Genomic DNA, 22,221 nt, shown 5'->3' with positions numbered 1-22,221 from the left:
TCTTTGCTTTTATTTCTTTTCCTCTTTGAAAACAAGAGTTCATCAGTTTAAAAAAACAAACAAATGAGTATTTTAACAGGGTCAAAGGGAGTGTGGCTTGTGTGGCCTTTGTGGTAAATTGTAAAAAAGTATTTTGAACATTTCTTGTTTACACTGATGACTAAATAGCAGATTCAGGGAAAATTCACCATTATCAGTAGCATAAAAAATGAACAGTAAAATGAGAAAAGGGGGAAAAAATTAAATTATTGATCTGATTATGTAAATATGGGAATTTTGCACCTAATTTGTAGTATAGTAAAAATTATTCAAAATGTTATTAAATTTGTGTTAATTTCATCTCACTAGTAAACGCTTATATATAATATGGATGTCTACTCTTTGTGTAAGATAGTCATTTGCTTACAATTTCAAAAAAGAATTTGTGATTGCATTCACTTGGACCTCCCTATCCACTATTTTACTTTATCATACCAGCTGTTTCTGATTTTGGAAGAGGTTCACAGTCTTCCTCTATCTATTAATGGTGGTTAGTAGTAAAACGTCCCTAAAATCCCATTCTTGATATCTTCTTGTGGCATGAAGATAAGTTCTTAAAGGGAACATTTCAAAGGCAATCTGAAAGCTTTCACATTCTAGACTTCGACACTCTTGTCAGATGGCCTGATTAGCTCAATTAGTACATCAAAATTCATTGCTTGAAAATTTGTCCACCAGTTGACTGGGGAGTTTTTGTTTATTTTAGCAATCCTTGAGACTGTCTACTAGGATCAAGATGGATTTTTAGTCCTGCTTTAGTAAAGGAAATGTATTGGAATTATGAATCTTTAGCAGTGTTGGAGTAGAGTAGAAAAACATGTGTTGTGCCCTCATCTGTCAAACTATATGTATTATATTCTGGTTTAGTCTCTTTTCCATCTTCTACCAGCAACATAATGAAAGTTAATTGTTAATTAATAATTAAATTATATCAAGGAAAAGTATAAGAACATAGGGTTGGTACATCTAGCTTTTAGCGTTGAGTGTTGGATCTTCCTCTCTTTGATATTGTTTTGCTGGTATTGCCTTTTCCTTTCCTTTTATGTGATAGTTTTTAATAAGCATGACATATATAGAAATGCCTGGTGTGTATTCTCTTTTCTAAAGGTTGTTGGTGCAAAGGTAGTCACTAATGCTCGAAGTCCTGGGGCTAGATGTTATGGTTTTGTCACAATGTCCACATCTGAGGAAGCAACAAAATGTATTAATCATCTTCACAAGACAGAGCTTCATGGGAAAATGATCTCAGTAGAAAAAGTAAGTTCTGAATCTTGTTTTGTTTTGGATGGTATGTCCAATTACTTATAATAAATTAGTTCATGCAATTCTATATTCTGTAATTTGATTTTTTTTTGGTTTCTTTTTTTTCTTAATATGATTTCAGACAAAAAATGAACCTGCTGGGAAGAAAACTTCAGACAAGAGAGAAAGTGATGGGAAGAGAGAAAAATCAACCAACAGTGACAGGTCTTTTGAAAACTGAAAACATAATTTTTAAAAAATTTTTGGTCCATATTTGATCCATATTTTCCTAGTGCTCTGCTATCAAAGTTCTATAATCCAAAACAATTCACAAGTGAGATACAGAATGCAAGTTTTTAAGATACAACAGGAAGGGAAGCCATGTTGAGGAGGTTGCATTTGCATTAGGTCTTAGTAGACAAGTAAATATTTATTGATTTCTTTGAGAGAACATCTTAAAATTTATTATGCATTTTGCCCAGTTTTTTTTTATTTGATCCCTCTTTTACAAATGAGAAACTGAAATCAAGAGGCAAAATAATTGGAGCAATAATTCAACAAATATTTATTAAGCACCTACCATATATCAGGTACTGCTAAGTACTGGGAAAACAAAAATCAAATAGTTCCTATCTTCAAAGAACTTAACTCTTTACAGGGGGTGTATAAACATGTATAAACATAAGATAATTGAGGGGTAGGGTTTGGGATTGTAGTTGGAAGGATCAGGAAAGGCTTCTCAGAAGATTTGTTTGAACTGAACTTCGAAAAAAAATAAATGGAAGATTTCTCTTAAGAAACAGAATGGAGGAGGTGTCTAGGTGGCCCAGTGGATAGAGCACTGGCCCTGGAGTCAGGAGTACCTGAGTTTAAGTCCAACCTCAGACAATAATTACCTAGCTGTGTGGCCTTGGACAAGCCACTTAACCCCATTTGCCTTGCAAAAAAAAAAAGAAACAAAGGAGGGGCAGCTAAGTGGCACAGTGGATAGGGCACTGGCCCTAGAAATCAGGAGGATCCGAGTTCAAATCCAGCTTCAAGCACTTAATTGCCTGACTGTGTGCCCTTGGGCTTAACCCCATTGCCTTGCAAAACTCAAAAAAAGAAACAGAATGGAATATGAAGTGCATTCCAGGCATTATGGACAGTTGGGAAAATCCAAGAGACGGCATCTAGAGTATCATATGTGAGGAAAAACTCGTTCTGGTTGAACTACAGAGAATGTGAAGGGTAATAATAAAGACGACTAAATTGAAGCCAGGTAGAAGGACTTTTTAAATTTCTAGAGAAAGAGGAACCTTAAATCAGGAAGACTTGAGTGATGGACTGATCCAGAGAAGTGATAACACCTGAATTAAGGTGGTGTCCATGAGAAAGGAACCAGATATTAGAGATTTAGAAGTGGAATGGATCGGTCTTTACAGTTAAACTACATGAGTGAGGGATTTAGAAATGATTCCAAGATTGTAACCTGGTGACTCAGTAGAAATAGGGAAATATAGAAGGAGAAGATAGTGAATAGTGATAGGTTGAGTTTAAGATGCCTAAAAGATACTCATTTTGAAATGTTCCCTAAATGAATTTGGGGCTCAGAGACATAGACTGGATACATATGTCTGAGAACTATGAGATGATTAAATCCACAGGCATTGCAGTGTGTGTTTGTATAGAGAAAAGGGCCCAAATAACCTTGGGGTATATCCATAGTTAAAGCAAAATTAGATTTCAGGTCACTCCTGATTCTGATTCCTGAGAAGCTGAGAGTGAGGAGCATCTAAGCATATGGAGCATTATGAGCATAGCAGACAGAGAAAGTGCTGAGAATATTCATTTAGCAAATAAGACCAGTTGGACTAGGGGAATATATAGGATCATGCTGGAAAAGTAGGTGGTTGGTTGTCAGGTGCTTGAGATTATACCTAAGATTACATTTTAATTGTAGACAGAAACCCATTGAAGATTTTTGAGCAGTGGCACACATCACACCAGTTCATAAGAGAGATGATATCCAGGTTATCTTGGAAGAGGAGTGAGAAGAACATTGAAGATCTCTTAAGAATATATTAGAATTTGCCCTGATTTATATCAGAGTTCTATACTAAGATTGTTGCTGTGGGAATAGAGAAGAAAGGACTAGATGGGAGAGGTGTTGCAGAACTAGAATAAACTTGCAACTTAGTAGAAAAGGAAGTATACAGTTGAAGTTTCCAACATGAAAGATTGGGTATCTGGCAAATCATTAGTACTTAATGTTTATTGATTAATTGGGGAAAAGCAAATAATCTTAATTTTGGACAAGTTGAAGTTGAGAAGCCCCTGGGACCTCTCACAAGTTACTTAAAAGGGCACGTTGCTAATTGAGTGAGAAGAAAAGAAAAAATAATAGTCATTTTTAATCTTGAAATAGATATTGAAATGTCCAAATATGATTTCTTAATTTAATAATTATGGGTTGTGATATTTTTCCTAGATCTACCAACATAAAAAGAGATGATAAAATGGATAAAAAAGATGACACTAGAAAAGAAGATGGAAGTGATGAGAAGGATAAAGATGAACAGAAACCTGGATCTGATCGAGCTAGAGCTACCAAGTCAGGTAATAATAAAATAATATTAAGTATAACCCATTGGTTGTCTTTGGTCAATTGCTTATACATTAAGAGAGATATTTTGCCACTTAAAGGTTGTTTTGCTTATCTTGGATTTTCTGATTGTATTACATATAGGAAGTCGAGGTACAGAGAGGACTGTAGTAATGGACAAATCCAAAGGAGAACCTGTTATTAGTGTAAAAACAAGTGGAGGAAAAGAGGGAGTAAGTATTTTTTCATCAAGATCATCTTATAACTTTTATGTGTATTTGGGTAAATTCATAAAAATACCTTACAGCTTTTAATTAGATTAGCTATGTTGAGATTTCATCCCATTATGCTTTGGGGTTATTATTTTGTATTTTGGAAAGAAAAGCAAAAATATAACTCCATTTTTTTCCCCTTGTTAATTATAGGTCTGTTATTATACATTTAAAAAATTTCATATGACAGCATATTTAATTTACATATTACTACACTTCATTACTTGGCATTTGCAATTTAAGAATGTATTTTGGAAAAAATTTTTTGGAAAAATACATTAGGTAAAAATGAAAATTTATCTATTGAACTCCTAATCTGATGAAATCTTAATAGACATAAAAGTTGAAACTTCTTTGCATAAAGAACTCCTTATGCTTTCTGTTTTTGCATAGTGCTGACTACATAATAAACATTTAATTTGTTGGTTTATAGAATCAAACATAGATATATAGTTAATTAAGACTTCCAGGTGTCATCTAGCCCAACTTGCACCCACATTGTAAACCACTTCAGTCTCGATATCCATTTCCTCTGCTTTGATTAATGGTGAATATGAAAACTGACCCAAGAGGCAGCTCATTTATTTGATGTTGAATAAAAAAATCTACCTAGCTATTGTGACCTTGGGCAAGTCAATTAACCCTATTGTCTTCTAAAAACCAAAATTTAAAAAAAAAGAATTTATCTGACATGTCAGAGAATATCTCGTTCTTCTAGTCTTTTTTTTTTTTTTTTTTTTTTTTTTTTTAGGTTTTTGCAAGGCAAACGGGGTTAAGTGGCTTGCCCAAGGCCACACAGCTAGGTAATTATTAAGTGTCTGGGACCGGATTTGAACCCAGGTTACTCCTGACTGACTCCAGGGCCATTGCTTTATCCACTATGCCACCTAGCCGCCCCTCTTCTAGTCTTTTCAATGCTAAAAAGTTCTATATCTACTCTTCGGTTTACTTTCTCAATTTCTTAGCCACCTAAAAGTTTATAATTCACTTTTTAAAACTCAGGTCTCAAAGAGCCAAGATCGCAAATCTGCCAGTAGAGAAAAACGGTCTGTTGTGTCTTTTGATAAATCTAGAGATCAGCGTAAGATGAGAGATTCAGAGTCCCGAAGGTAAGTTAACAGTCAGAAATATTGCTTGCCTTCTGTGATTTGCTATTACATTATATGTCTCCTAGGATTATACATCAATTTGTGAGTAATTTGGCAATATAGAATCGGGATTTGCAGCATAAAAGAACTTTATAAATCATCTAGTAGTGCTTCACCATTTTTAGGAACTCAGATTTTTAAATTGTTTTATTAATACTTTTTGTTTCAATATCCGTCATTTCCAAATATAACATACACCACCACCAACCACCTCTACTTCTCCATTGGATTCTTTCTTGTAGCGAATATAACTAGGCAAAACCAACCAATACCATAACTAGGATTTAGAGTGAATACAATAAAATGTATTCTTGGGCATCTACCTCACAAAAGAAAGGAAAGTATGTTTCATTATATGTTTTTGGAGTTCAAGTGATCTTTAGCTCAGCTTCATTTTAGTGTTCTTTTCATTTTGGTTTTTTTAGACCTTCTGAATATTCTCAGATCTATATGCCTCAACTCAGCAACAGTTCATACCAGCCTTTGTGAATTCTTTATATTGTTTCTTAAGACACAATAATATAACATTGTATTCCTATGCTTTAGTTTGTTCAACTGTTTCTTCAACTCATGCCAACCCATTTGTTTCTAATTTGGGAGAGCCCAGATTTTCCAAGGGAGTTCTATCTTCAAAGATTTTGTGCTATTTATTTTTATTATCCTAAGAACTTTATGAATAACAGAGTAAGTTAAATAGATCTCATTGATGAATGTACATCTCTCTCTTACACAATAAAGTGATTTTCCAGGAGAGTATTGAATCTTCAAATTTGAGAGTTGGAAAGGACCTCCATGACAAACTATTTCATACTCTACATATATATTTCATACCATATTTTAAAGGAATCTCCACTATATATGTAATCAATGAATGATGTGTCAATCTACTGCTTAAAAACTTCTAAAACAAAGGAACTTATCAAATCTATGTATTGTTCTTGGATCCAGGTCATATCTAGAATAGAATTCTTTTTTGTTGGTTCTTCTTTCATATGATGAAATCATTACATTAAGAATTGTTAGCTACTGTGCAGTCATTATTCTACTGCTGTGCCAGACGTGTGATCAACTTCAACAGTTGCTTCTATATTTCCTCTTTGTTTATGTGGTCTCTAGCACATGCCTTGACAGGATCTCTTACTTGTCCTCCTTAGGCCTTAACCCAAATATTCTGTGTCATGCTTCCCTACTCTTATTCCTGGATTTACTTACATGAATATATACACATTGCTATCTCTTCCACTCCCTTTTTAATCTATACTTTTTCTTTGAAATAAAGTATACATTTCCAAAGCCATAGTTTACTCATAGATTTCATGCTAACAAGTCCCAGTTGTATCACTGAAACAAGATTTCCTACTTTTCATTAAGAACTCTAGTTCCTCATTGTAGACTAAATTTTGGACATTTGTTGTGTAGATAATTTGAAGTGTCAAATAACACCTTCTTCACTGTCCAGTTGTCCACTTTGCAAATTAATTTCTCTCCTGCATCCTGATTTCAGTAAGCAGTAGTTAGGAAAACACAGCTCTTTTGTTGATGATTTTATTTCTTGCCCAAGACTTCATAGTCATTAGGAAAATGTTTTGAGTTCCTTCTCTTAGTGTGAATTACTATGCCTCTGTAAACCAAGAGTGAGTAGTTGTCATGTTTGATAAGTCATGCGAGTGCTGTTATTTTGAGGAAGACAACAAAAAAATACTAGGGTAGGGATCCTCTCTACTATATCATTCTTGGGAAGACTTCTGATGTGCTTTTACATTCTGCTGTCATCATTCTGGTAGAGTGACTTACTACTTACCTACTCCCCTACTCCGCTTCATGTTCATTACTTTTTTTCCAATTGAAGGAATATATTTAATTCTTATAGGAACAATTTCAATTATCTATTCCATTCCCTTCACAGCTTAAATATAAGCTGAAAAATGTGAACTGATTTAGAGCATATAGACCTCAACAGAATCATGCCAGAGCCACTCCTGCTACATTACCCATTTTCATCTCAGCTAGTTCTCACATTAGTAAGTGGCAAATTTGGATTCTGATGTATATATTTAAAAAAACATAAATTCTGAAATTATTTTATTTTTGTGCCTTACTTTCCTTTACAGGTGTAAGAGAATCACACTTGATCTTCTAGCTTGCTTCCACCTCAAATATTCTGTAACATTTTATCTACGTGACCCACATAATCATATCAGCTTATATATAGAGTGTCTCAGAGTTGAAAAGATTTGGCTATTTCTTATTTTAACCTAGGGCATGTGAGTGGAGTGAGAGAGAGGAACGAATTCAAGCCTTACAGGAACGAGAAGAAAGAGAACGCCTGGAAATAGCTCGTGAAAGACTTGCTGTTCAAAGACAGCGTCTAGAAAGAGAAAGAATGGAAAGAGAGCGGCTAGAGAGGGAGAGGATGCATATAGAATATGAGAGGCGCAGAGAACAAGAGCGAATTCATAGAGAGAGGGAAGAACTCCGCCGACAGCAGGCACTCCGTTATGAACAAGGAAGACGACCTGCAATTAGACGCCCCTATGATGTGGATGGCAGGTAAGTAAGTTTTTATTTCTGAGAAATATTGAATGAATTTTTAAAAAAGCTGACTTAGTGTTGTGTTACATGTTTAATGATAGGCGATCCTTAGGAAACTTCCATATTGTTTTACAGAGATGGTTTGAAGTCATGTAACATCAGTTACAATAGTAATGATAGTTAACATTTAAATAGTTCTAAAATTCTTGCTCCTTCATATTTCAAATCACAGGTTTTTATATGCTTATTAAAAAGAACATGTGGAGCATGGGAAGGTTGGGAGTTTTAAGTAATAAAGCATTAATTATACCCCACTCTTAAGTCAATAATAGAAATTGGGGTTAGGAGTAAACACCACATCTATGATTTCTACGATTCCGTTGCTTTAAAGTGTTCCTGGCTGCAAAATCCCTCTACAGACACAGGAGAGCACCTCTGTTTGCAAGTTGTAAGAGTTGCCTAGAGTTTTGAAAGGTCATGCAGCCATGGTAATATCTTTACTGCTACTGTGGTACATTGAAATAAAGCTTCATTTCATTTCTCTAACAAACAAGACTTAGTGTTCTTTAAAGATAAAATATGTTCTTAAACTTTTTTCCAGTTCCTTTTATTTTTTTATCTTAATATTTTTTCCAATTATGTGTAGAGATAGTTTTCAACTTTACAATTTCGTAAAATTTTCTTTTTTTCCTCCCTTCTTTCCCTTTCCTCTCCCCAAGACAGCAAGCAATCTGATACACAAATTATATGTATGTAATCATGTTAACCATATCTCCATATTGGTCATATTGTGAAAGAAGAATCGGAACAAAAGAGAAAAACCAGGAAAGAGAACATAGTATGCTTTGATCTGCATTCAAACGCCATAGTTCTTTCACTGGTTATGGATGGCATTTCCCATCACAAGCTCTTTAGCATTGTCTGTGATCTCTGTATGACTGGGAGGAACTTAAGTCCATCATAGCTGGATGATCATACAGTGTTAAACTCCTTTTTAATATAATTATTGTACAGCCCATTGTTGAGTTTATTACTGAAACCATTTAATAACAGCATCAAGTGGTAGTTTAGAAATTTAGTTCATCTCCTCTGCATGACTTAATAGTCATCAATGAGATTTAGATCGAAATAAAATCAGGCTATTTTTTCTCTTCACTAAACTAAGTGAATGTACGTTTCCTTTAGGCGGGATGATTCCTATTGGCCAGAAGGAAAGAGGGCAGCACTGGATGACCGATATCATTCTGAATTTAGCCGCCAAGATCGCTTCCATGATTTTGACCATAGAGATCGTGGCCGGTACCAGGATCATTCAGTGGACAGGTTGGTATATTGCAAACTGTAGTCTGGGGTAAAAATGATTTGCTTTGCCTGTTCATGTTTAAGAAAAGAATACAGGAAAAAAACACTTCCTAGAGCCAGCTTCTCCTTTTGACAATTGCAAGTATGAATGGATTTACTTTAGAAGTAATGGAGAAGTAATTTAGAAGTAATGGAGACCCTTTTTTTTTTTTAAGAGAATGTATAGGAATTGATTCCTAAATAAAAAATAAAAGCAATTTGTGTGATATTTGTGGACTTGTATAAACAACCATGAATGTTCTAATTTTGGTGTAGCTTATTTTTTATTATCACTTTCCTTTTAGATTAACAAGCATTAGGGGCAGCTAGGTGGTGTAGTGGATAAAGCACTGGCCCTGGAGTCAAGAGTACCTGGGTTCAAATCCGGTCTCAGACACTTAATAATTACCTAGCTGTGTGGCCTTGGGCAAGCCACTTAACCCTGTTTGCCTTGCAAAAAAAAAAACCTTAAAAAAAAACCTAGATTAACAAGCATCATTAAATCCAGCCTCAGATATTTAATAATTAACTAACTGTGTGACCTTGGGCAAGTCATTTAATCTCATTGCCTTGCAAAAAAAACTCAAGACAAAAAAGAATCATCCATTGGTTAAATGATATGACAAGTATAATTGCTCTTTCCCTCAGGAGAGAAAGTTCAAGGTCAATGATGGGAGACAGAGATGGACAGGTGAGTTGAATGGAACTTAATGGAATTTGGATATTTTTCTTTCTGCCTCCATTGGGTATCTAGAGAAAAAAATTAGTAAAGAGGGTTTTCAGCAAGAAGGAATACTGTTGTTTATTCTTCCCTAGCTTAAAGCCTTTAAAAAATTGATTTACCATTCAGTACATTGAAGAAGGGTTTCTAGTATCTGTGCTTATGCAGATTAATCTGAAGAACTTATAAAATGTGGTTCCATAGAGGGGAAACAGCTCCAATCTGTAATAGAAATGATAAAATATTTTTCTTAAGTGAGCCAGTAACATTTAAGGTCATTTTTACTGTTAATTTACTTTACTGTGTTGCCTGGAAGACTGACATATAAATTGGTACTAAAGAATCCTTTGTTGTCTGTTTAATCTTGAAGCACTATGCAGAACGCCGTGGAGGACCAGATCGCCGTGGTCGGGAATCCCGAGATGAGTGGAGCAGTTATGGATCTGAGAAGAGAATGAGCAAAGGAAGAGGGCTACCTCCTCCACCCAGGTTAGCAAAGAAATGAACAAAACTAAATATTTGTTAAATGAATTAATGAGTTCTTGAGGTTCTGTGGGAAATTAAAAGAAAAATATACTACGTTCCTCCCTGTCCCTCTCATTGGAGCCAGTAATAATAATACTGAGAAAGTATATGGATTAATGATTGGATGGAAATGGTGGGGGGAAAAAGAAAGGGCACATATCAAATAATTGCTGAGTGCCAAGCTCTAGAAATACAAATACAAAAGCAAAGACAGCTCCTGCCTTCAAGAAGCTTACATTCAAAGTGGGGGAAGGAAGGGCAAAGTTCATAAAAAGTATATTGGTGGGCAGAAAAAGGTATTTTGGTTTAGAAAGTCTAGCTGTGATGCATGGAGCCATAGGGGAGTAGACGGTAACACTTTCCAAAAATAACAACAGATTGGATTTGATTATGGATTCAGAGCTTGAAGGTGGGTAAAGAGGTTCATGTGTAATGGTCAGGCATAAAAAATGATAAATGGCTGAAATGAAGTCTAGATGTAGGGCAACCATCATTGAGGACAGTGAAGTTTCAGGCTGGGAGTTGTGAGTTTCTCCTTGTACCATATAGTTTCTGTCACTGAAAAGGAGGAGGCCTATATACCTGAAATGTTGTAAAGGCAAAGGGGCAACTGGTGAAAAGATGGCTGAGGAATGAACTGTGTGAATAAAAGCAAAGCATATGTGTGTGAATTTAAAGCAGGCTCTAAGTGTTCTAGTTTCTAGTTCTCAAACTTTTGTGTACATAATCTTACCTAATAGAAATATAGTAAAGAGTGTTGCATATAACTAGGAGAATGTCATGTTCTAATTAATTTATGTTCTAATTAAGTAATAATATTAGCTCTCAGTTCCAAATATAATTTGGTGAGGTCAGATCAGAGGTGTGCTGAAACCAGCTCAAAGGGACCCCTGAAAGCCTACTGTTATATTTTCAATGTGAATATTTTATACCTCAAGTCTACAAAATACAAATCTGGATTTTTTTTCTTGCTGTTGATTGTCTAGACCAGGGCTGGGCAATGTTTTTTTTCTGCCAGGGGCCTTTTGGATATTTATAATATCATTCATGGGCTATATTTGATCAAATAATTCACCCTTAAAAGGGTATTAAATTTATTGACTTTCTAGTTCCCCCTGTGGTTGTCTTGGCAACACTAGACCAATACCACATTCTAGATCTGGTTTTAGTCTTTAAAAAGTGATGGAGAAAATATTAATCATGCAAATTAAATTTTAAAATTTCCAGAGCATTTTCCAGCACATCTTAGGGTCAAGAATAAAACCAGGAAATAGACTGGTTTGCAAAAGAGCCTAGATAATCATAATTCGAATCACCCTCACAGATAAATCACCTTTGATTAAAGATCAGAAAATGGATATGAAAATACTAATCCAAATATTGCCTATATATCCTTAAAAGTTTTTTAAATTTTGAAATCCAAATGGTTTTCCTTTCCTCCCCTTTCCCCCTCATTGAGAAGGCAAACAATTATACATGTGCGTGCATGCATGCAAAACATTTAAATATATTAGTTGTGAAAGAAAAACATCAAAAACAAACACAAGAAAAATGAGGTTTTTAAAAAGCTATGCTTTGATCTGCCTTCAGACGTATCGGTTCCTTCTCTGGAGCATTTTTCATCATGAATTCTTTTGGTATTTTTTTTGTATCATTGTATTGCTAAGTCATTCATTGTATAGTCAATATGCTGTTACTGTGTTTGATGTTCCCATTTTGCTCTTTTCACTTTGCATCAATTAGTGTAAGTCTTTTCAGGCTTTTTTGAAAGTGTTTTGCTCATCATTTCTCATAGTACTGTAGTCTTCAATCGCAATTAGATACATGTTTAGCTATTCCTCAATTAATGAGTGTTCCTTCAATTTACAATTCTTTTCTATCACAAAAAAGCTGCTGGATATTTTTCTACAAGCAGATTGTTTTTCCCTTTTATTTAAAAAATTTTATAAATTTGACTCATCTCTATTGATGGAAAATTAAGACTACCAGAAAAATTGATATAAAAATTATTTTTTTCTTCTAATTTTGACTGAATTTGTTTTTTCTAGCTCTTTATAATAATTTTTGATATTTTGATTATATTGTCTCAGCCTACCCATATGCAGTCAATATTTTTCATTTGTGAAGAGAAGTGTTTTACAATTCTGGATTTATATTGCCATGTAAGATCCCAAATACTTTATATTGTCTACTGTTATATCTTTATATCTCTTGCTGCTAGGCTTTGTTGGTAATAATATAGAAATGAGATGTTTTTATGTAGATTTTATATCCTCCAATTTTGCTAAAGTTCATTTTTTTCAACTAGTATTTTGGTTGATTTTCTTAAGAATATCATATTTCTCTCTCATCACATTAACTTAGATCAATGTATACCATGGAAACAATGTAAAGACTAACAGATTGCCTTCTGTGGGGGAAAGGGAAGCAAGATTAAGGGGAAAATTGTAAAATTCAAAATAAATAAAATCTTTTATTAAAAAAAGAATACCAATCATAAGGAACAAACATAGGTATCCTATGGAAAAATAGCATGCTATGTTTTTATGTTTAAGGAAAAAGTTCAACCCCAGTTCAGATTTATGTGGCTATTTATTTTTCAGGGGACGAGACTGGGGAGACCATGGTCGAAGGCTAGATGACCACCAAGATCGCTCATGGCAAGGAAATGTAGATGGAGGAATGATGGGTCGAGATCATGAGAGATGGCAAGGTAAAAGACTGACTAGTAGAGACTGTCCCTTTTTATGATTTAGTTTTGTTGCTATTAAGCTGTAATCTACAAGAAAGATTGGGACATTCATTGGAAAGAGCAAAGAACTGAGAGTCAGGATTTTTGTATCCTAATCTTAGCTCTTCAGCTGACTTGCAGTGTGACCTTGGGCAAGTCACTTCGCTCTGGGTCTTAGTTTCACCACCCATAAAATGAGATTTTCTTAATGATCTAGGATGGCACAGCCAATTCATGTGAAAAATGATTTGAGACTTTTAATACTGTGCAAGCTCTTTGATGGATTTCTGGTAAAAAAAAATGATTGATAATATCTGAACCCTGCTCCCCTTCAACACATCAAAACGTCCAGAAATACGCCCAGTGAAGCAAAAGAACAAACCCATCCCCTTTAAAACAAAAAGAAAGAAAACCTGACCAAAAATTAGAAGTCTTTTAGAAGCTCTATTTTTAAAAAAATTGAAAGAAGAACCAAGGAAGAAAACAAGTGCTCTCAAAGAATTCAAGGCCATGAGAATTGACTGTCTGGTATAAGAATGGAAACAAACAGTGAGAAAAAAAAACAGATTCGTAATTCACTTTCAGAAAAGGAGCAAAGACTTATCAGAACAAAACAAGATGGCAAAATTGGAAGAGCACTTGAGGTCTCTTCATACTAAGTGAATATACCTTGTACAGCTTCATCAGATAAGAGAATTATTAATTGTCCCATGAAAACACAATGAAAGAGTCTACACTATTTTAGTAAATCAAAAAAGAATTGCCTAGAAATATTGGAAACCAATAGTTTCCTAGAATTGGAGAAGACCCTTCTCCCCCTACCCTATTCCCCCAGGCACCAAGAATGTCATCAAATTTGGAACTTCAACATTAAAGAATTTTTTGGACATCCAGAAGAAAACCCTTCAGATAGCAAAGAAGCCTGACTAAATCATATAGAACTGTTCCTTAAAAGTCAAGAAGTAAAGTACATTGCTTGGAATGTGAGAGCTATGGAATCTAAGCATCTCAGTTTGCATCCAAAAGAGTATCACAAAATCGAATATAATCTATTTTTTCTTTCTTATGGAGAATTTTCAGTAAGGAGAAGGAATTCGCATAATTCATGCCAAGGAAAACTGATGAGCAGGCATTTGAAATGCTAATTAAGGAAATTCGTGTAACAAGAGACCGAGTGATAAATTAAATGTTCACATGCTGGAAAGAGACATTTTTCCTCTAAAAGTCTTGCCTTTTATTAAGAGAACAATTATGTACAAAGCCTATGAAATGGGGGGGGGTGGGGGGGGTGGGGAGTTGTGTGCACGCACTGACAAGGGAAAGGGGAAGTTTTTAATTTAAAGATAGTGAAAGACAAGTAAAACTAAGGAGTCCTGATTTGAGCCAGAGGGTAAGAAGGGAACATCTGACCCCAGGAAATGAGACTAGAATGTTTCTGGCAAAAATAAATAAATAAATCAATGAAGGTGCTTGATGGTCCTGCTTTTTTTTTTTAAAGGCTATAGCCAGGAATCTGGTGGGGTAGTTAGAGACCAAGATCAAATTGTTTGACTTTAAGATAAACTGCAAGTTACTAAGTGCTGAGTTTTACATTTTATTTTTAAGGTAATTTGATGGTGGGGAAATTACAGATTAAAATTACAGACTTTTTATGTTAATGGACCCAAGTCATCCTTAAATCAGAAAAAGTTACAAAATTAATTAGAAAACAGAACCCAACAGTTTGTTTATATATGCATATATTTATGCATGTATATATACACACACACACACATACACAAGGAAAACATAAAACAGTCACAGTTAAGGGATTGAAATATAGTATACTTGCAATTACAGAAAAAGTGGCATCACAGTTGCAGATAAGTCAATAGTAAAAATAATTTCTAGAAACATTGAAAAACTGCATTATGTATAACACTAGAAGGACCATATGTGTAAGCTGACACAAATTTTACTTTGGAATAAACATTTTCACCCTATCTTTATTTTCTTTACCTTGTGGATTAAAAAACCTCTTAACAATTGATACAAGCTCAGTCCTTTGAATGAAATAGTCATTGTAGAGACTTTAGCATTGCCTTTCATAGTTTGTTAAATCTAATATATAAAGATAAGGATATTCTTTATCTGAACTGTAATGGTGAAATTTTTCAGCATCACATGGTACCTTTACAGAAATTGATCATATACCAAGGTATAAAGAACTTAAAAATAAATGGGTAAAGGGAGAAAAACAGGAAACATACATTTTATAGACCATAATACAATAAAATTATAGGAACAATATTAAGACTCAAATTGAGTGTAATTAACAATCCTGAATGTCAAAAAACAAATCATTGAAACAATAATTATTAAGAAAGAAGGGTGTGTTGCTGTACCTTAATTTATAGAATGGAACTAAAGTTCTTTTTAAGGAAAACGAACATCTTGAAGACACTGTTAAAAGCAAGAATTGACAAACTGTGATTTTAAAAGCTAAAATATCACCCTGTTGGTAACCCTAAAAAGAAGAAATGTTGAACATTTGAAGAAAAAAAGTGATTTAAAAAAAAGGCTGGTTTTTAAAGACTGCCCAAAGAGGTGAGAAAAATAGTGCCCAAAATAAAGAGATTACATAACAAAGAAAATTATCAAAAAACTTCTATATAAAACCATATCCTTACAAAATTGGAACTGAATTAGAATATCTACAAACCTATAAAATACCCAAATTATTTTTCCTCCAATTAGTAGTATTTTATTTTTCCCATTATTTATAGACAATTTTTAATAATCATTTTTAACATAATTGTGAATTTCAACATTTCTCCCTTTCCCCCCCCGACATCACAAGCAATTTTATATAGGTTATATGTGTGGTCATATATTCATTCTGTGTCATGTCATGTCGTGAAAGAAGAAATGCTTTGTAAAAAAGCAAAGGAAAAAACCATGAAAATAGTGTTCTTTGATCTGCTAAATTATTTTTAATGATGATTCTTTGTGATTGAGTCTCAGGGGAAAACAATTTTTCAAGCCATAAATGAAGTCCAAAGAAAAATCAGGACTAAGCCAGAGTTATATACAAGTGATTTGTTTTCATCACAAATCCTGTGTAAAGACTAATTGATCCCTGTGCTACATTAAGTCTTCTCAAAAACAGGGAAAGAAAGCACTCTATTTTGTGTAAGACAAAAATCAGAAAGAAGTAAAATCATCAATGAAAAATGGCATAAAGATAACATCTGCCTGGACATAGACAGGAAGGCAGCAGATGCAGATTGCTGGGTCTAGAACCAGAGAAGCCACCACTTGTTTTCAGACCAGTCACTCTGGGCTCCTTTTTAACTTATAGGATGTTGCATGGAGGCTTCAAATGACCATGCTTCCCTATTTTGCTCTTCTGTGTCACCTTCATTTCTAGAATATACTTTCCTCTCTTCCCTCCCCAGAGAACCGTCCCTTTTAACAAAAATGTAAAAGAACTAAAATCATTTAATCAGAACTTTTTTTTTTTAATCTGTATATGTCCTAAGTCTGACCACAGTCAGCTTTCCTTATTTAGAAGCTCTTCTGCTTGGGTCTGGAGGGAGCCTTTTTCTTTGAGGCATCCTTGCTCAGTTTTCTGTCTCTGTTTTGATATTTTGAAAGGATCAGTCCTTATCAAAAACATTTATCCAAAACTAGCACTGCTCACGATGGAAAAATGCCGGAACCAATCAGTATTTATGTTACTAACCAAAACCAAGAAGAAAAGATAAAAAATTCTATTTGCATGAAGTAAAAAACATCTGGGACCTAAGCTACCAAGAAGTATTCAAGACTTAGATGAACCTAACTTCCTTTAGATCAGGGCTACAGTGTCCTGATTTCATTGATGTAGGTGCTCCCTTCACAAGCTGTGATCACAACTTGGCCCATAGCAAGGAAGGGTCCAGGCAGGACTTTTCATCCAGATCTTTCTTAGTCAAGATACAACAGTCTAAACATTGCTTACATTATTCTTTAACCCGGGGACATTTTATAGAAATAGACAAAACAAGAACAAAGTTTTATCAAGCAAACTGGATAATAAGAATGTCAAGGAAAAATTTTTAAAGAGGAATGAATAGAATCTTGCACCATTAGAACTCAAATTGTATTCCATATTTGGATAGTTATCACAAAAATAAGTGAGAACAGAAGCTCCTGGAGAAGGGATGGGGTTCAAGCAAGAAAAAGCTATTTGGAAGAAAATAGGTTTGTGCTATTACTTACTGCCACAATGAATTACAAGTGGATAAATGATTTAAATATTTTTAAAACTAGAATCACAAAAGATTTAACTAATAAATCAAAAATTCATAACTAAACTCAGGATAGAGATTACAAAAGACAAAACAGACTTATAAAAATTAAAATAAGTTGTAGTTATAATAAAAATCAGTCATCCAATATCTGTGATCAGTTGACATGAATCTGCATAATTCTAAGCTATACTCCAAAAGGTAAGGTCAAAAAAATGGGAAGAGGTCTCAAAAATGTAGACTGTGAGCAACTTTGAAAATAGTTCTGATCAAGAGTTAAAATGACTCTTGATATAATCACCTTCAAAATGAAAAAAGATGCAAACAAGGAAAAAATTCATTTTTGGAGAAACTTTGGGAAACACCAATTTCCTCCTGCTTGGAGCTATGTTAAACAATTTGGAAATGTTTGAGAAAAATTGCCATGTTATTTTTAAAATAGAAATCCTAACTCAAAACAAATTTGAAGAGTTATGATCTGGATTTACTAAGATGAGATCTAGGACTGGAATATAGGAGTTCTTGAAGGACATACTTTGTTCAAAAGAAACAAGCTAGGTAAACAATAAGTATTATAATTTAAGACCCTGTCATGATCAGATAACCAAAAATAATATCAGGAGAAGCATCATGTAGAGCATTTGGTTAATGGAGAAACAGAAGTGATATTGCCATCAAGACTAGATCACAGACCAAATGGACAGAAATAAAATAGATGAGAATTCAAAAAACAAACATCTGGCAGGGAGGCATGATGTAGTAGTATTTGGAAGACTTATTTTACACATCTGCTAGAGCAGAATATTAGTGATGAAGAGCCAAGAACAATTACATTCTGCATCTGATTATTATCACTAAGGAGAACCTGAGCCCTGGGCTAGAAATGATAGGAAACTAGAGGAAGCGACCACTGCTTCTTAGAAGTTGTCATACAAAAGAAAACTGAGTACTAAGTACAATCTTACATGTGATCCCATTATTATGAAAGGAGATGGTTGGTGTTCATATGAGCATAAAAAATTAGCCTGACTTTATCAAGGATGGACTTATCAGGAAAACCTCACTTTCTTTCTTGCCTGGGGCAAAACCCAATATAGGGAATGCTTGTAAGTAAATCTAGATGTTAACAAAGGAATTGGCAAAATCTTTTATATTATTAATAGGAAAAGGAAATAGTTTCTAGTGGGTTCTGTATCATTTAAACAACCACACCCAAATAGATGTAAGTCTCTATAGTAAAATATCTCAGATACCTGCTTGATTTTGAAAAAGACACAGATCACATGCTCATCACATTTGCCAGATAACTCAAAAAGCTAATGATAAGCTAACACTTTGAATGTCAGGATGCCAAAAGATTAGAGAAATTGACTTTTTTTAAAATGAATTAGTGGGGGCAACTAGGTAGCACAGTGGATAGAGCACCAACCCTGAAGTCCAGGAGTACCTGAATTCAAATCCAGCCTCAGACACTTAATAATTACCTAGCTGTGTGGCCTTGGGCAAGCCACTTAACCCCATTGCCTTGCGAAAAAAAATGAATTAATGAAGTTGAAATGAAAAAAGAAATAATTTTTTTGCCCTTCCCTTTATAAGTACAATATGAGGTAGTCATGATTAGACAGCAGTTCATCTAAAAAAATCTTAAGGTTTTAATGAAATGCAAGTTAATTATGGGTCAACAATGTGTTCTGGCAGCCAAGAGAGGCAATGGTTGCATTAGGAGAAGCTTGGTATCTGAAATTAGGGAAATCCTTCTGCACTTTACTCTGGTCAGACCATATTTGTACATCACTTAAAGAAGGACATTGGTAAACCAGAGTGTCCAGAGGAAAGCTACAAGGATAGTGAAAGGACTTGAGTTAGTGCCCCATAACGATCAATAAAGGAATTGAAAATATATATATTTAGCTTGAAAGGAAAAGGTGAGAAAATTTAGACAAAACAGTTATCTTCAGGTACTGGAAAAACTGTCATGGAAAAAAAGTCAAATGTTTTGCTTGACGTTAGGGAACAAAATCCAAAGCAATAGTGGAAGTTGCAAAAAAGGGAAAATAGTCTTGATGTTAAAAAAAAAAAACAACTCCATAGCAAAGCTATCCAGAAAGGAAATGTGCTGCCTTGGGAAGTAGTGGTTTTCTTTTACTTTCCCTTCATTGGGTAAAGACTAAAAGATCACTTCTCAGTTTATAATGTGAAAAAAAGATTGTTCAGAATGGTTTGGATGAGATAATCTTTAAAATCCCTAATGGATGTCAATGACAGAAATAATTGACTCAGCCTCCAAAATATTCGTAGTATTATTTGTAATAAAAAACTGGAAACTTATGTGCCTGATTATTGGAGAATAGCTGAACAAATTGGGGTGTATGGTTGTGATAGAATATTATTGCATCATAAGAATTCAGAGAACCTTGAGTCTTAATGAATTCTGTGAAGAAAGCACTCAAAAATAACAAACATAAAGTCTACAATAACATGATCATAGATAAAGAGCAGGAAAAGATTTAGTGGTCAAATGATAGGGCCTGATGTCACATAGTAAGTGGCAGAAGCAGAATTTGAATCTTGACCCTCAGACTCCACTCCTTTCTACTTTCTCATGCAAAATTCTTTGTATAATGGGGAAAGTTGGTTCCAAATGATTGAAAGGAAAAAACTAAACATCCTCTTAATTAATAATTGGTAAACTACCAAAAATGAAAGGTGATGTACTACTCACAGTTCTACTTAAGCTGTTGTGTATGGTGCCTAAGGAGGGATGATGATTATTTATTAGAACATGTGGTGTGCTATAAAATGTTAAAACATAAGGTTCACAGTTAAGGAAGCAGTAGCAGCTGTGTCTTCTTCCCTGGTCCTACCACATACTTCTATGGAGATTTTCTTGAGGAAGGACATTGGTAAGCTGGAATTCATTCAAAGGAAGGCAGCCAGGTGATGGAGGGTGAAGGAGCTGGGGATGATGCAGTCAGATAGAGGCCCTATAAGGAAGGTAAAGGAATATCATTGCTATATTCAGATAGTTAAACATCTGTCATGGTGACAAGCAGTTAGATTGTTCTGCATGATCCCAGAGAATAGGTCTAGGAGCAGTGGGTGAGAATTGTAGAAAATTAACTTCAGTGCCATTAAAATAAGGGGAAAACCTAATAAAAGAGTTCTAAAATAAAATAGACTACTTAAAGATAGTAGACTATTGAAGCAGAGGTTGATTGATCACTTTTTCTTGGGAGTGTTACAGAAAAGATTCCAGTTTAAAAACAGATTCTTTGTGAGGTCATTTTCAGTCCTGAAGTCCTAAAATTTCTAAATTGTCCTTTTACACTTCTGAAAATGTTATAGACATCTGGACTCTACAGACCTATAGAGTAATTTTAGATATTTATAGAAAAAGTTACAAGTAAAAGAAAGCAAATGATAGTCTGCCTAGTTTGTCATTGCCATGGACCAAAGTAGACAATATCTTTTACAGTCATTGTAACATGTATTAATAATAGTGCAGGAAGCATCTAGCCAGATTCCAATTACTAATCCCTTCAGATTTTCATTCAGTGGGAAATAAGATGAGGAAGGATTATACCAAAATACTGTAGTTTCTGGAGAATTTTCTCCAGATGTTTGAAAACTGTCTTGTCTTTTAGGTGGTGAGAGAAGTATGTCTGGTCACTCTGGACCAGGCCATGTGATGAATCGAGGAGGGATGTCGGGGTAAGAAGTTTCGTCGAGGATAGTTGATTTTCTTTTTCTTCACGCTTCCCTTCCTCTTCCTTTTATAACAGCCTCTTTTTTGCATGTTTGTTTAACTTGCTGATTTGAAGGTTTCACAACAAAATGAAATCTTTCCAAGTAATAACCTTTGTTACCTAAAGCCATGTGTGATCAGTCATATGTTGTTCCCTATAAAGCAATCTCATGGGTCTATCATCTGATGCAACTGATCAAGAGGGGGAAGGCAATAGATAAAGAGTTAATGGCTCCAAATCATACTGAACAGTCCTCCTTGAAAATGTACAGGTAGCGGCCTACAGGGGTGGGAAAGAATCTTGGGGACAAAAAGAGTTTGAATTTGTTCCTAGGCGTGGCAGCTTTGCAGGTGGAAATTCCCGGGGCCATGTGATGCAGGGTGGTGGAATGCAAGGTGGAGAATTTGGAGAACAGGACAGAGGGAACAGACCTAATGACACCCGCTTTACTCGCCGCTACTGAATATTTTAAAAACCTATGTTAATGTCATATAGCAACAGTGATGCATTCTGTTTGCCAGGGCTACCTTGAACTGTGTAATATTTTTTTTATCTACTCCCATATTGTAGCTCGATACAATGTGAATTTTATTTGTTTTGAGGTTTTTCTTTTGTAATAAACGTGTTCCTGTTCACACACCATTTTAAATGTTTTTTCTTTCTGCCTCAACAATATTTTCGTATCAGAGCTATTAACTCTGAATTAAGATAATTAAACCAAATCAATTAAAAGTGTATCCAGAAGTGTTCTCCTGAAGCCTTATGGACAGTTTACTCTCTCAACTTAACCTGCCTATGTACCTATCTTAGACGTCAAGGCTAAATCTTTTGCATTATGGATACAAGAGTGGTGGATTTCTGCAAAACATGAGAAGCAAAATTGGAAGCCATTCCACCTCTTTTTTGTCACAATGTTCCCTCCTTGTGAAATTCCTTTTTCTCTTCCTTTCTCATTTCTGCCTGCTTACTGTCTTAATTTCTGCCTGACTTCTAGGACCAGTTCAAATGCCATCTCCAATGAATACAATCCATTTCAAAAAAGAAAGAATATGCACTGTAACCTAGTTTG

General features: G+C 34.5%; 1 protein-coding gene across 8 annotated transcripts in view; it reads left to right on the top strand.

The window, feature by feature from the left end:
* Positions 1-21,794, top strand: part of LOC141500581 (scaffold attachment factor B1-like) — a 35,742-nt gene extending 13,948 nt beyond the window's left edge. For all 8 annotated transcript variants that reach the window (XM_074203894.1, XM_074203889.1, XM_074203893.1 and 5 more), the window contains 12 exons: positions 1,147-1,296; positions 1,424-1,506; positions 3,752-3,879; positions 4,010-4,098; positions 5,140-5,246; positions 7,545-7,835; positions 9,003-9,140; positions 9,807-9,849; positions 10,250-10,368; positions 13,008-13,117; positions 21,051-21,117; positions 21,486-21,794. In XM_074203894.1, coding sequence (XP_074059995.1) covers positions 1,147-1,296; positions 1,424-1,506; positions 3,752-3,879; positions 4,010-4,098; positions 5,140-5,246; positions 7,545-7,835; positions 9,003-9,140; positions 9,807-9,849; positions 10,250-10,368; positions 13,008-13,117; positions 21,051-21,117; positions 21,486-21,615 — 1,455 coding nt within the window. In that variant the 3' untranslated portion in view covers positions 21,616-21,794. The remainder of the gene's footprint in view (positions 1-1,146; positions 1,297-1,423; positions 1,507-3,751; positions 3,880-4,009; positions 4,099-5,139; positions 5,247-7,544; positions 7,836-9,002; positions 9,141-9,806; positions 9,850-10,249; positions 10,369-13,007; positions 13,118-21,050; positions 21,118-21,485) is intronic.
* Positions 21,795-22,221: the final 427 nt, after the last annotated feature.

This window comes from Macrotis lagotis, chromosome X (assembly GCF_037893015.1).
Source record: "Macrotis lagotis isolate mMagLag1 chromosome X, bilby.v1.9.chrom.fasta, whole genome shotgun sequence".
NCBI lineage: Eukaryota > Metazoa > Chordata > Mammalia > Peramelemorphia > Peramelidae > Macrotis > Macrotis lagotis.
Note: the sequence above shows the minus strand (reverse complement) of the source record. Positions and strands in the feature narration are given on the sequence as shown.